The 16,861-nt window shown below is 42.6% G+C and overlaps 1 protein-coding gene across 3 annotated transcripts in view; it reads right to left on the bottom strand.

The window, feature by feature from the left end:
* Positions 1 to 8,066: 8,066 nt before the first annotated feature.
* CLIP4 (CAP-Gly domain containing linker protein family member 4) overlaps positions 8,067 to 16,861 on the bottom strand; it is a 61,893-nt gene continuing 53,098 nt past the window's right edge. For 2 of the 3 annotated variants that reach the window (XM_069768361.1, XM_069768363.1), the window contains exon 15: positions 8,723 to 9,190. In XM_069768361.1, the coding sequence (XP_069624462.1) occupies positions 8,866 to 9,190 (325 nt within the window). In that variant the 3' untranslated portion in view covers positions 8,723 to 8,865. Of the gene's footprint in view, positions 9,191 to 16,861 lie in introns of all 3 variants that reach the window. The other variant, XM_069768362.1, reaches the window with a different exon arrangement.

The raw sequence follows: 16,861 nt of genomic DNA, 5'->3' as shown, positions 1-16,861 counted from the left end.
TGTGAAGGAAGCAGCTCCATCCTCCCCTCTCCCACCATTAGGAGCCGCATGCTTCATGGCCCATGAACACCTGTGATCTATGTAGAATTTAACGTCTGTATTTCATACATAGAATTTTTCTAAAGGTTTTGCTTTTTCCCTGCTCTTATCCATGGGTTATGTCTAGTATTGCAGATCATCTCTATTGAAGTCAATGGGTCTGAGCTGCAACACCGAACACAGCCCATGGACAAAAGGCATGCCGTTTTGAGGGGGGGAAGGGGATAAAAAGCGGATCCATTTTCCCAATACTAGGTCTCCCCCCTCAGAAATACCTGGGACGTGTAACTCCAGGTAGATCGAGCGGAGCCTCAACCAAAATCAGACTGTCCAACCGTTCTGCAATGTTCAGGAACTGGCAAACCTATGCACTACCCGGACCTCCGCCTAGGGGGCAGCACTTTTAGGTGGTTTCGTTGGATGACCCCTAAAATGATCATTCACAAAATGGGTCAAAATGCACATTAAAGGGGCGGGAAACCAGTCTGAAAAGGGCACGGCCTGGAAATCGGGGTCATGTGCGCTGTGCTTTGTGCGCCATGATCACCAATCTCTCAGACATCGATGCCTGAAAGATGGGAAACTAAAACCTTTTTCCCTTATCGGCATTATCAAGCATTCAGCGTCATCCACATCATGTCTTATACTCCAGTCACATCCAGAGCTGCAGCCACTATTTGTCAGATTGCGACTTAAGGTAAAAAAAATGTAATTTGGTGTAGATGCAAAGCAACACTCGGTGCAGCAATCACATCATCTATGGAGACCCCAGTCACACAAAGCAGCAATCACAGTTCTGCTTTCCTGTTAGCTCTCAGGACCTCGCCTCCGTCTGCTGCTCACTGCTCTGCGGACAATTTCAATGCAGCTCTAGATGTGAGCGGAGTAAAAGACATGATGGAACTCGAAAAGCAATTCAACCAAACGGTTTGCGCCCCCAGAACGGAGGTCACTCCTGGTGGCCGTAAAGAAGACAATGACAGTCAGAGACCCCAACGATACCTCTATAGGGCCTGACTGGTCGCTGTGCTCCGCAGGAGCCCGATAGGACAAGAGGAAAAACAGCGTCCTCCATAGAGGCAGCCGGGGTCACTATGATGGGGTAGAGGGACATCGAACTGTGAGTACTAGGGAAAAGAGAAATACAAAGTATGTACACCCCCATCTCTCCCCCAATTTATCATCATATCATCTACAATGAGAAATATTCTGTTATTCCAGAGAGAACTTCTGCAGCAGAAAAGGGCGGACAGATTATTTACAGGGTGAATTTATGTTCAATGTAACAAAAGAATATTTCCAGTTTACATATAGAATGTATCTAACATCAGTCACTATGGAAATACAGGACGTAACTCAGGATCGGTAATGTATTATACTCCAGAGCTGCACTCACTATTCTGCTGGTGCAGTCACTGTGTACATACATTACATTACTGATCCCGAGTTACATCCTGTATTATATCCCAGAGCTGCACTCACTATTCTGCTGGTGCAGTCACTGTGTACATACATTACATTACTGATCCTGAGTTACATCCTGTATTATACTCCAGAGCTGCACTCACTATTCTGCTGGTGCAGTCACTGTGTACATACATTACATTACTGAGTCTGAGTTACATCCTGTATTATACCCCAGAGCTGCACTCCCTATTCTGCTGGTGCAGTCATTGTGTACATACATTACATTACTGATCCTGAGTTACCTCCTGTATTATACCCCAGAGCTGCACTCACTATTCTGCTGGTGCAGTCACTGTGTACATACATTACTGATCCTGAGTTACATCCTGTATTATACTCCAGAGCTGCACTCACTATTCTGCTGGTGCAGTCACTGTGTACATACATTACATTACTGATCCTGAGTTACATCCTGTATTATACCCCAGAGCTGCACTCACTATTCTGCTGGTGCAGTCACTGTGTACATACAGGATGTAACTCAGGATCAGTAATGTAATGTATGTACACAGTGACTGCACCAGCAGAATAGTGAGTGCAGCTCTGGAGTATAATACAGGATGTAACTCAGGATCAGTAATGTAATGTATTATACTCCAGAGCTGCACTCACTATTCTGCTGGTGCAGTCACTTGACAGGATCAGTAATGTAATGTATGTACACGGTGACTGCACCAGCAGAATAGTGAGTGCAGCTCTGGAGTATAATACAGGATGTAGCTCAGGATCAGTAATGTAATGTATGTACATAGTGACTGCACCAGCAGAATAGTGAGTGCAGCTCCGGGGTGTAATACATGATAATTAATAAGGTTACAAGGTGACAATTGATGTAGATTCGTTCTATAAATAAACTAGGATTTTCACGGTTTGTTCCCACGGTCAGTAAACACTGCGGGTTGGACAATCCCACGTCCACTGTGTGTCCACAGACGCCCGTGGAGACAGACATGTGGCGCGTCTCTCCAGACTGCAGCATGTCTATATTGTGGAGACACGAGTCTCCACAAGATAAATGTCACCCGTACAATGTATTGGAAGCTGTGATTCCGTACGAATCAGTGATCACACGCAGATTCACCTGCCCAAAGCTCTGCAGATTCCTGACCGTGGGCACCCGGCCTCACAGGTGGACAGACCCTTTAAGCATTTTGCACATTCCGTTTCCTGCACACGTCACGTAGTAGCAGACATTTCCTCGCCGCCTTCCGCCACTTTAGCTTTGTTATACATAATATCCGGTGAACACGCCGCGCTCCGCCATCTCCACCGTGTACAGACGCTTTGAGGACATCTGCTTAATATAAAGCAGTATATGCAACATTGTTTCTATGGGGCTGCCCAGATCAGGGATAATATATAACGACCTGGATATATGTACAGTATTATATATATAGGACTGTCGCCTCTACAGCAATTTTGTATCCATTCCTGTATTTGTATTGTATTTGTGTGTTACATGTCTGCGCATGGAGATTAATAAATGCTCTACACCCATCACACCTTGTGCTGTGTGTCATTGTCTTATGGCTTTGTATCACCCCGCCGTCCGTAACGGACGACACACGCGTCTGCATAAAAACTGTAAACCCAAAACTACAAGAAATCCTTAATGAAAGGGAGTCTGTCGGCACAAATAGACTGTTCAAACCAAGCACAGGCGCGCCGTGGTCTCAGGTTGTGGCCAAACAGATCATTGCACAGTAGCCTGCGAAGCCTGAGCTGTCAATCAAGGAGAAGGGCGGAGACAGATGGGAAACAAGTAGGTGGGAAGATGCAAGGATCTGTTCGGCCACACCAAGGATGCACAGAGCGGTTGTGCTTGGTTTGAACAGTCATTTTCTGCTGATAGAGTCCCTTTTAGTGTACATGCTTCCTTATACAGTTGTGGCCAAAAGTATTGACACCCCTGCAATTCTGTCAGATAATACTCAGTTTCTTCCTGAAAATGATTGCAAACACAAATTCTTTGGTATTATTATCTTCATTTAATTTATCTTAAATGAAAAAAAACACAAAAAGAATTGTCCTAAAGCCAAATTGGATATAATTCCACACCAAACATAAAAAAGGGGGTGGACAAAAGTATTGGCACTGTTCAAAAAAATCATGTGATGCTTCTCTAATTAGTGTAATTAACAGCACCTGTAACTTACCTGTGGCACCTAACAGGTGTTGGCAATAACTAAATCACACTTGCAGCCAGTTGACATGGATTAAAGTTGACTCCACCTCTGTCCTGTGTCCTTGTGTGTACCACATTGAGCACGGAGAAAAGAAAGAAGACCAAAGAACTGTCTGAGGACATGAGAAACCAAATTGTGAGGAAGCATGAGCAATCTCAAGGCTACAAGTCCATCTCCAAAGACCTGAATGTGCCTGTGTCTACCGTGCGCAGTGTCATCAAGAAGTGTAAAGCCCATGGCACTGTGGCTAACCTCCCTAGATGTGGACGGAAAAGAAAAATTGGCAAGAGATTTCAACGCAAGATTGTGCGGATGTTGGATAAAGAACCTCGACTAACATCCAAACAAGTTCAAGCTGCCCTGCAGTCCGAGGGTACGACAGTGTCAACCTGTACTATCCGTCAGCGTCTGAATGAAAAGGGGCTGTATGGTAGGAGACCCAGGAAGACCCCACTTCTTACCCCGAGACACAAAAAAGCCAGGCTGGAGTTTGCCAAAACTTTTCTGAAAAAGCCTAAAACGTTTTGGAAGAATGTTCTCTGGTCAGATGAGACAAAAGTAGAGCTTTTTGGGCAAAGGCATCAACAGAGTTTACAGGAGGAAAAAAAAAAAAGAGGTATTCAAAAAAAAAAACACGGTCCCTACAGTCAAACATGGCGGAGGTTCCCTGATGTTTTGGGGTTGCTTTGCTGCCTCTGGCACTGGACTGCTTGACCATGTGCATGACATTAAGAAGTCTGAAGACTACCAACACATTTTGCAGCAGAATATAGGGTCCAGTGTGAGAAAGCTGGGTCTCTCTCAGAGGTCATGGGTCTTCCAGCAGGACAATGATCCAAAACACACTTCAAAAAGCACTTGAAAATGGTTTGAGAGAAAGCACTGGAGACTTCTAAGGTGGCCAGCAATGAGTCCAGACCTGAATCCCATAGAACACCTGTGGAGAGATCTAAAAATGGCAGTTTGGAGAAGGCGCCCTTCAAATATCAGGGACCTGGAGCAGTTTGCCAAAGAAGAATGGTCTAAAATTCCAGCAGAGCATTGTAAGAAACTCATTGATGGTTACCGGAAGCGGTTGGTCGCAGTTATTTTGGCTAAAGGTTGTGCAACCAAGTATTAGGCTGAGGGTGCCAATACTTTTGTCTGGCCCATTTTTGGAGTTTTGTTTGAAATGATCAATGTTTTGCTTTTTGCTTCATTCTCTTTTGTGTTTTTTCATTTAAGACAAATTAAATGAAGATAATAATAACAAATAATTTGTGTTTGCAATCATTTTCAGGAAGAAACTGAGTATTATCTGACAGAATTGCAGGGGTGTCAATACTTTTGGCCACAACTGTAGATGCATTGGGGAAATAGATCATTTGCAAAAGTTTTCACACCCTCTATCCTCCACTGTTGACTACAATTTCATAAACTGGATGAAGCTACTTTCACACTTGCGTCGGTACGGAAAGTTGCTATGCGTCGGGCCGACGTACCGAAGCACGTTGTGAAATTTGTGCCCCGACGTGGGCAGTGGGCAATTTTTCAACGCATCCGCTGCCCATTCTACAGTCCGGGGAGGAGTGGGTGGAGTTTCGGTGGCGCATGTGCGGTCAAAAATGGCGGACGCGACATACAAAAAAAGTTACATGTAATGTTTTTTGTGCCAACGGTCCGCCAAAACACGACGCATCCGTCGCATGATGGATGCGACGTGTGGCAATACGTCGCAATGCGTCGCTAATGCAAGTCTATGGAGAAAAAACGCATCCTGGGGGCAACTTTGCAGGATGCGTTTTTTCCTCCAAAACGACGCACTGCGACGTACAGCAAATGACGCAAGTGTGAAAGTAGCCTAACTCAATAGAAAAAAAACAAAATTAAATTCACAATTCCCCTAAATAAATGTGCTGCATTAGTAAACACGCGGCTCCGATATTAAAATCCAGACGGCGTGGTTTGACCTTCTCACTTCTCTGCCACTTCCCAATGCAAAAAGACAGCAGAGGATGTCGGCTTCTTGGATGGTGACTGAAGAGAGTGAGGCCGGGAATATATTAGTCTGGTCTGTGCAAGAAATGTCAGCCAGTACTGCTCTACTCACATCCAAAGCTGCACCGAGTCTGGCATTTGCAGGTTGTCTACCCTCCATTATGCACCTTAGCTTTATTGCTCTGTGCTGGTAACATGAAATCAGCAGAATTGTGAATGCAGCTCTTGTTGGCCCTATTAAGGACTCCAGATTTGCTGCGTTGTCTGTTGGAGTCTGTGGTTGTCTATAATCCACCTCCCGTCTCCTCCGAGGCTCAGGAAGCTGCCGTCTGTCCTCCTTCACACACATGATCTTCTAGAAATGCTCCAGAGATGCAGCAAAGAGCAGTATAAAAGGGGAGATCGGCCGGCTATCACCAGGCAGGGTGCACCGGCCTTCTTCATCCAGGATCGGACTACACAGGCTTTATATGCAGTCGTGTAACCATAGAGACACAGTTCTGCATGGCACCTGCAGACTAAAAACGGAAGGGGATCAAACTAAATTATTTGGAAAATGGATTGATTTCACTAATAATAAAAAAAATATATACCGTAATAATAATAATTTACACATCCATACCCTTAGAAAACAGGAGGGGGAGCGGTGAGTAGTGACCCCTGCAGGACGCGGTCTGCGCTGCTCCATGCAGGCTCTGTTCACACTGCAGTTTCGCGGTCCTCACTCGTCCTGGCTCCGCACCCACCATGGGCTAGATCCAATGCCCCCATTACAGGCCGGAGGACTCTGGGCATTGGCGCTCCCTTCCACTGCCTACTCCTACTATCCATCCAAGTCCTAGCTCTGCTACATCTGGTCGCCATTCCAAGTCAGCCATTCCAGCTCTGCTACATCTAGTCTCCAGTTCCACTGCTCTGCTCGGCTACACCAGCTTGGCTCCGCTGCGTACTGACTCTTCTCTGTGCTGCACCAGCACCACCGGTCCGCGCTGTTATAAGATCTCGTCCTCCAGAGGATTCATCTAACCAAGGAAGAAATGAGCTCGCGCCCCGCAGAATATCATGCGATGCTGCCGTTTTCTTTCCCCGTGTCGCAGTCATCATCCTGCTCCATTCTCTTTCCAAATTTCAGGCAGGATTTATCCATCTGGTTCACTCACTGCTGGTAGGGGGCGCTAGTCATAAGATATCCAGTAAAGTGGAGTACAGCTTTAAGGAATAAGACCTACACATCTTTTACACTTAGGTCTGAACTACAACCCTCATCATCCTAATACTCCACTGCTGAACATCTCTTTTTGGTTCACCTGGAATAACAACTTTTGCATGACTGGTTTTATGGATTTACAGTCATATACTCCTGTCACATCCAGATCTGCAACCAAGGTGGAGCCGTTACAACCCTCTAATAAATCCTCTATTCGCATCCAAAAGCTTTCCTGCAGGCTCTCAGATGCTGAACAATGAGGAAGTTTATATAAAATTTTGGAACCATGTCTCAGTCGGCTACGCTTTTTCTCATCAGAATTTGTGATGCTGCTTTGGATGTGACTAGAGCATAAGATGTCACATTTTGTTGAAATCGTCCTGGCTGAAACAATAAAATACTGCTGTCAAGAGGAGATTACATACACACACACATATATTCCTAGTCCTGTAATAAAGAAGAAGATCTCATCAATCAAGGACCCCGTAAAAAAATGGCGGCTCACAATCAGAGCAGAAGAGGAAATCACTTGAGCAGTGAGGCCCGAAGTCTCCTGGGTTTTCTACTGTTTGGAGCCCGGGAGAGCAGACATGTTCTTGCGGATTATTCTGCTGTGCGTTTTCTGGAGACAAGCAACGAACTGTGAATGCAGCTTTGGATGTGAATGGAGTACGGATGGATGTCACTGAAGAAAATCACAACATTTACCAACCGTCGTATTTACATTTTAATACTGAAAAATGTTACAAAAGAGAAAAATTACAAATAAACATAAAAGTAATAAAAATATTTGTAATTGGAGTCCACGCGAAACAGAGATGGAGACCAATAACCTGGACTCTACACAGTGCACCCCAAGAGCTGCTGCAAAAAGGAGAAAATCACCTGAATATACAGAAAAAACAAAACAAAAAAACATTTATTGATAAGGTAAAAAAGTGCAATCGCTTTAAAAGTGCTTCTGTTCAGTCAAGCGCCGTCTTCCGCCCCATAAACAAATATATATATATATATATATATATATATATATATATATATATATATATTACCGTATATATACACACACAAGATTTCTGCCTCTACAGTTAGAGAAACAGTAAAAGGAAATGATCAAAAGCTTCTACTGAAAATATCAAAAATCAGTTTCCATGAAAAAGTTCAAGTTCTGGTAAAGAAGCGCAGCATGCCATAAAGTGACACTCTATTGTTTATTACTATTATCTCGTTTTTTGGATCCAGCACCTCACGACCTTTTTATGTCCGATGGGCAGATTTCCAAATCTTCAGCAGAGTCAGCGGCCTACATGATAAATTTCTGCCTGCAGCCACAAGGGGGAGCTCAGGAGCCGAGTGCATGCTGCAATGAATTAGGAGCGCCCTCTAGTGGTGGCTGCAGGGGGTAAGAAACAAACAAAAACAAAAAACGCAGATTTTGAGCTCTGTCTCACTACTACCCCAGGAAGATTGTAGTGAGCAACTCCTCACTACTATGTTACTATCAAATCATAAACTCATTGGGAAGAAAATGATAACGTTCTTACCTTACAAAAGTAACTCAGGGGGCAATAAAGGGGTTCTCCGCTTTGGACTACCCCTAATTATCATGGCTCACCGAAAATATGCAGATCAAACAGTGTCACCTGTTAGGATCCTCAGCAATCATATGTGATCTGTAAGTAAAAGTGTCAGCAAGCGTTTAAGTTCCCTGCAGTGCCCCCGCAGGGGAAACAAAGTATTACACAGCGTCTAATTATATTAAAGGGATGTCTGTCATAAAGGACAGAGATACATACACCAATATCAGTGCTGATCGCCCAGGCTTGTGTAGGACGGGCACATTACGTACAGATACATTTCCATTAATAAACAAGTAAAAAGGCAAAAAAAAAAAAAGAAATCGGATAAATGATATTACAAAAATATTCAGATTAAGCCCCAAATTCCCAATTCTCACAGATGATGTCCAGTCTTGTAAATGTGAAGGGGGGGTCAGCAAATCTCATCCACCAGTTTGGATCCATTGATGCCCCTGTAGGTCACTCTGCCGGGTCGGACCAGGATGCCGTGGTTTGGCTTGCAGTGAAAATATCGCTTTTCTCCGACAGATCCATCGTTCTTTCCTTTGGCTGAGCGGAGCTCCAGTCCTAACCACACGCCGGGGGCAAAGTCTGTGGGTCCAATGTAGCGTATGACGGCGATTTCATTGGAGCTGGTCAGTAAGACCTGGGACCCCGTGTGAAGCTTTACGCCCCCATCACTGGTGCTGGTGGAACTGGTGCTGCTCCAGCTGCGGCGGAGAGTTGGCTTCCGGGGCCTGTCCACAAGTGAGGAAGGAAATAGGGTTACAATAAGGTGGTTTCCATCATAAAACAGAACAAAAAACCCTCCCCACCAAAATCACCACCTGATAAGATAATGAAACACAAACAACAAGTCATAAGAAACTGAATAATAATAATAATAATAATCTTTATTTTTATATAGCGCTAACATATTCCGCAGCGCTTTACAGGTTGCACACATTATCATCACTGTCCCCGATGGGGCTCACAATCTAGAATCCCTATCTGTATGTCTTTGGAATGTGGGAGGAAACCGGAGTGCCCGGAGGAAACCCACGCAAACACGGAGAGAACATACAAACTCTTTGCAGATGTTGTCCTGGTTGGGATTAGAACCCAGGACCCCAGTGCTGCAAGGCTGCAGTGCTAACCACTGCACTGCCGCCCACGGTGTACATAGTATAGATGTACACCGAATACCATAGAATACCATAATATACATAGACATAGAATACCATAATATACAGGAAAATAGGTAACTACTATACTGCCGCTATGTACAAGAATATAAATGCTATAATACTGCCCCTATGTACAGGAATATAACTACTATAATACTGCCCCTATGTACAAGAATATAACTACTATAATACTGCCCCTATGTACAGGAATATAACTACTATAATATGCTCATATGTACAAGAATATAATTACTATAATACTGCACCTATGTACAAGAATAGAACTACTATAATACTGCCCCCTATGTACAGGAATATAACTACTATAATACTGCTCCTATGTACAAGAATATATCTACTACTATAATACTGCTCCTATGTACAAGAATATAATTATTATAATACTGCCCCTACGTACAAGAATATAACTACTATAATACTGCCCCTATGTACAAGAATATAACTACTATAATACTGCCCCTATGTACAAGAATATAACTACTATAATACTGCCCCTATGTACAAGAATATAACTACTATAATATGCTCCTATGTACAAGAATATAACTACTATAATACTGCCCCTATGTACAAGAATATAACTACTATAATACTGCCCACTAAATACAAGAATATAACTACTATAATACTGCCCCTATGTACAAGAATATAATTACTATAATACTGCTCCTATGTACAAGAATATATCTACTACTATAATACTGCTCCTATGTACAAGAATATAATTATTATAATACTGCCCCTATGTACAAGAATATAACTACTATAATACTGTTCCTATGTAAAAGAATATAACTACTATATTACTGCCCCTATATACAAGAATATAACTACTATAATACTGCCCCTATATACAAGAATATAACTACTATAATACTGCCCCTATATACAAGAATATAACTACTATAATACTGCCCCTATGTACAAGAATATAACTACTATAATACTGCCCCCTATGTACAGAAATATAACTACTATAATACTGCTCCTATGTACAAGAATATATCTACTACTATAATACTGTTCCTATGTACAAGAATATAATTATTATAATACTGCCCCTATGTACAAGAATATAACTACTATAATACTGCTCCTATGTACAAGAAGATAACTACTATAATACTGCCCCTATATACAAGAATATAACTACTATAATACTGTCTCTATGTACAAGAATATAACTACTATAATACTGCTCTTATGTGCAAGAGTATAACTACTATAATACTGCCCCTATGTACAAGAATATAACTACTATAATACTGCTCCTATGTAAAAGAATATAACTACTATATTACTGCCCCTATATAGAAGAATATAACTACTATAATACTGCCCCTATATACAAGAATATAACTACTATAATACTGCCCCTATATACAAGAATATAACTACTATAATACTGCCCCTATGTACAAGAATATAACTACTATCATACTGCCCCCAATGTACAACAATATAACTGCTATTATACTGCCCCATATGTACAAGAATATAAGTACTATAATACTGATGTTATGTACAAGAATATAACTACTATAATACTGCTCCTATGTACAAGAATATAACTACTATAATACTGCTCCTATGTACAAGAATATAACTACTATAATACTGCCCCTATGTACAAGAATATAACTACTATAATACTGCCCCTATGTACAAGAATATAACTACTATAATACTGCTCCTATGTACAAGAATATAACTACTATAATACTGCTCCCTATATACAAGAATATAACTACTATAATACTGCCCCTATGTACAAGAATATAACTACTATAATACTGCCCCTATGTACAAGAACATAACTACTATAAAACTGCCCCTATGTACAACAATATAACTACTATAATACTGCCCCTATATGTACAAGAATATAATTACTATAATACTGCCCCTATGTACAAGAATATAATTACTATAATACTGCCCCTATGTACAAGAATATAACTACTATAATACTGCCCCTATGTACAAGAATATAACTACTATAATACTGCCCCTATGTACAGGAATATAACTACTATAATACTGCCCCTATGTACAGGAATATAACTACTATAATACTGCCCCCTATGTACAAGAATATAATTACTATAATACTGCTCCTATATACAAGAATATAACAACTATAATACATAATCGCAGCCTTTTCTCTGCAGAGCGAGGAGATTATAATGGTATAATAACCCTGTGTGGCCCCGGTGGATATAACCTCTTTGTGGGATTTCTATGGAGCACATAATTACAGATCGGCAGCGGTCGTCCTTCGTTACAGTCGGGGGATCGCGGTGACCTTACATTTCTTACTTGTTTGCTTGTACAGAGCTTTATAAAAGAAACAGAAGCTAAAACTCCTTTCCAGCCGCCGTGGAGACATTTGATAAGTTTGACATTTCCGGCTGATATTGGGGTTCTGGCCGTATTTGTTTTCGGGGCCGGTCACGTTCCCATTCATTAGTGTTCTGCTAAAAGCCGTGGAAGTTGGGAATCATTAGATGTGGATCCCGCTGTGAGCGATTACGGCTCTGTGCCGCCCGGGATGACAGAGCTGCTTTTAAGCTGCCACTCGTCACAGGCTCGGCTCTCCATTTAACCAGGTGACCCTATTACTGGGGAAATGAATGGGACTGCTATTTGGAAGAAAAGATCAACGTAAATCGGCTCCATTATGTATCAGAAAGGAAAGAAAATTAAAATTTTACAAAAAGGTTCCACTTTGAAAAATAGTATTGACTTGTTCTGTATCGGCTCTACAGCTTTCCAACATTTAAAGCGGTAGTACGCTGTAAAATACCGCCACTCGCTCATACTGGGGAGTGAAGCAACATCAAAAATGTCATGTAGGCAGCGGCGGGTGAGACCTGGGGACTCCATACCACAGACATTGTGCTACTTCTTTACTGCGGACCCCCTTCCCCCAAATGATTAATGACTGGAGCTGGAATAAAGAACAGGTCTGATGTGCTGCCGCTAATCTCAGCCGAGCGGCATCTGTGCCTGTAACATACGGGGGAATAGATAGTGAACACATGGCCGACACATGGAGGACAAACTGCGGCGTCCACAAGTGTCAGGCAGAAAGGGACCTATAAATACAGACTGAAGCCCGATAGTAGTGCTGAATCGCCAGAAACCATCCTGTATTATACTCCAGAGCTGCACTCACTATTCTGCTGGTGCAGTCACTGTGTACATACACTACATTACTGATCCTGAGTTACATCCTGTATTATACTCCAGAGCTGCACTCACTATTCTGCTGGTGCAGTCACTGTGCACATACATTACATTACTGATCCGGAGTTACATCCTGTATTATACTCCAGAGCTGCACTCACTATTCTGCTGGTGCAGCCACTGTGTACATACATTACATTACTGATCCGGAGTTACATCCTGTATTATACTCCAGAGCTGCACTCACTATTCTGCTGGTGCAGCCACTGTGTACATACATTACATTACTGATCCTGAGTTACCTCCTGTATTATACTCCAGAGCTGCACTCACTATTCTGCTGGTGCAGTCACTGTGTACATACACTACATTACTGATCCTGAGTTACATCCTGTATTATATTCCAGAGCTGCACTCACTATTCTGCTGGTGCCGTCACTGTGTACATACATTACATTACTGATCCGGAGTTACATCCTGTATTATACTCCAGAGCTGCACTCACTATTCTGCTGGTGCAGTCACTGTGTACATACATTACATTACTGATCCGGAGTTACATCCTGTATTATACTCCAGAGCTGCACTCACTATTCTGCTGGTGCAGCCACTGTGTACATACATTACATTACTGATCCTGAGTTACCTCCTGTATTATACTCCAGAGCTGCACTCACTATTCTGCTGGTGCAGTCACTGTGTACATACACTACATTACTGATCCTGAGTTACATCCTGTATTATACTCCAGAGCTGCACTCACTATTCTGCTGGTGCAGTCACTGTGTACATACATTACATTACTGATCCGGAGTTACATCCTGTATTATACTCCAGAGCTGCACTCACTATTCTGCTGGTGCAGCCACTGTGTACATACATTACATTACTGATCCTGAGTTACATCCTGTATTATACTCCAGAGCTGCACTCACTATTCTGCTGGTGCAGTCACTGTGTAAATACACTACATTACTGATCCTGAGTTACATCCTGTATTATACTCCAGAGCTGCACTCACTATTCTGCTGGTGCAGTCACTGTGTACATACATTACTGATCCTGAGTTACATCCTGTATTATACTCCAGAGCTGCACTCACTATTCTGCTGGTGCAGTCACTGTGTACATACATTACATTACTGATCCTTAGATACATCCTGTATTATACTCCAGAGCTGAACTCACTATTCTGCTGGTGCAGTCACTGTGTACATACATTACTGATCCCGAGTTACATCCTGTATTATACTCCAGAGCTGCACTCACTATTCTGCTGGTGCAGTCACTGTGTACATACATTACTGATCCTGAGTTACATCCTGTATTATACTCCAGAGCTGCACTCACTATTCTGTTGGTGCAGTCACTGTGTACATACATTACTGATCCTGAGTTACATCCTGTATTATACTCCAGAGCTGCACTCACTATTCTGCTGGTGCAGTCACTGTGTACATACATTACATTACTGATCCTGAGTTACATCCTGTATTATACTCCAGAGCTGCACTCACTATTCTGCTGGTTCAGTCACTGTGTACATACATTACTGTATTATCCTCCAGAGCTGCACTCACTATTCTGCTGGTTCAGTCACTGTGTACATACATTACTGTATTATCCTCCAGAGCTGTACTCACTATTCTGCTGGAGCAGTCACTGTGTACATACATTACTGTATTATCCTCCAGAGCTGTACTCACTATTCTGCTGGTGCAGTCACTGTGTACATACATTACTGATCCTGAGTTACATCCTGTATTATCCTCCAGAGCTGCACTCACTATTCTGCTGGTGCAGCCACTGTGTACATACATTACTGATCCTGAGTTACATCCTGTATTATACTCCAGAGCTGCACTCACTATTCTGCTGGTGCAATCACTGTGAACATACATTACATTACTGATCCTGAGTTACATCCTGTATTATAGACCAGAGCTGCACTCACTATTCTGCTGGTGCAGTCACTGTGTACATACATTACATTACTGATCCTGAGTTACCTCCTGTATTATACTCCAGAGCTGCACTCACTATTCTGCTGGTGCAGTCACTGTGAACATACATTACTGATCCTGAGTTACATCCTGTATTATAGCCCAGAGCTGCACTCACTATTCTGCTGGTTCAGTCACTGTGTACATACATTACTGTATTATCCTCCAGAGCTGTACTCACTATTCTGCTGGTGCAGTCACTGTGTACATACATTACTGTATTATCCTCCAGAGCTGTACTCACTATTCTGCTGGTGCAGTCACTGTGTACATACATTACTGATCCCGAGTTACATCCTGTATTATTCTCCAGAGCTGCACTCACTATTCTGCTGGTGCAGTCACTGTGTACATACAACCTGTATTTCACCCTGTTATCACCCGGGACTTTATTGATCCGTCCCTTCAGCTACAGCAGCAGAAATCATAATATTAGGGAAATGCCCTCAGGGATACACTTTGCACTGCGGCTCAGAGCTGAAGCTTTTCTGTACCCGCCTGTATTTTCTCCGGAGCAGTACTCATAGTTCTGCTCCTGGTACAACAGCAGTAAAAACTCTGCTCATATAATATTCTTTCACAGCTTCCCATCTTCTTCTCTTTCTCTGCCAAAATGGTTTCTTTTCTTTCTACTGCTGGATTCTCGGAGTTCAATCCCCCCAAAAAATGTAATGTAACAAGCGGTATAATAAATCAGTCACCTCTACCGCAGCAGTAAGATATAAAAGTAAAACAGATTTATAAACAGCAAGTTGAACACCACAATCTCCCCCATAGAATGTTACCGATGTGCCGACTTATATTATATCCAGCTGTACGAGAAATAAATGAAAACATTATATAAGTGACACTTTGGGGCAGTTTCTATAAATTCTCATGAGGATATACTGGGGGGCTGATTGAGCAGTAAGTGATGTGGCGCCATCAGACCGGCTGTGTGTGACGACCATCAGTCTCCAAATCTCTGAAAACACTTCTGTAACTGACGGGTCCCAAGATATCTCAGGAAAAAAGGGGTAGAATTAAAAAAAAAAAAAAAAACACTAATTTTTTTTTCAAAGTTATTTTTTTTTTTTGACGATGGACTTTACACTAAATCCTTCTAAAGGCCCCTTCACATTAAGCGACGCTGCAGCGATACCGACAACGATCCGGATCGCTGCAGCGTCGCTGTTTGGTCGCTGGAGAGCTGTCACACAGACAGCTCTCCAGCGACCAACGATGCCGGTAACCAGGGTAAACATCGGGTAACTAAGCGCAGGGCCGCGCTTAGTAACCCGATGTTTACCCTGGTTACCATCCTAAAAGTAAAAAAAACAAACAGTACATACTTACCTACCGCTGTCTGTCCTCCAGCGCTGTGCTCTGCACTCCTCCTTTACTGTCTGTGTGAGCACAGCGGCCGGAAAGCAGAGCGGTGACGTCACCTCTCTGCTTTCCGGCTGACCGACGCTCACAGCCAGTGCAGGAGGAGTGCAGAGCACAGCGCTGGAGGACAGACCGCGGTAGGTAAGTATGTACTGTTTGTTTTTTTTACTTTTAGGATGTTAACCAGGGTAAACATCGGGTTACTAAGCGCGGCCCTGCGCTTAGTAACCCGATGTTTACCCTGGTTACCAGTGAAGACATCGCTGGATCGGTGTCACACACGCCGATCCAGCGATGTCTCCAGGGAGTCCAGCGACCAAATAAAGTTCTGGACTTTCTTCAGCGACCAACGATCTCCCAGCAGGGGCCTGATCGTTGGTCGCTGTCACACAGAACGATTTTATTAACGATATCGTTGCTACGTCACAAAAGCAACGATATCATTAACAATATCGTTATGTGTGAAGGTACCTGAAATGCCACACGTCTTTTACTAATTTGGTACAAAATTAAAATATGTTTATTTTGGTGCATTTTTCCCCAAGTAAAATAATGCATGTTAGTCCAACACCAAAAAAAAAAAAAAGTGGGGAGAGAAAGAAAGAGACTGTCAAGAAAACCTAAACTAATGATGACACCTGGGGAGGTAAAGGAAAAAAAA

This window comes from Ranitomeya imitator, chromosome 5, assembly GCF_032444005.1.
Source record: "Ranitomeya imitator isolate aRanImi1 chromosome 5, aRanImi1.pri, whole genome shotgun sequence".
Lineage (NCBI taxonomy): Eukaryota > Metazoa > Chordata > Amphibia > Anura > Dendrobatidae > Ranitomeya > Ranitomeya imitator.
The sequence above is the reverse complement of the archived record's forward strand: the minus strand, read 5'-3'. Positions and strand labels throughout refer to the sequence as shown.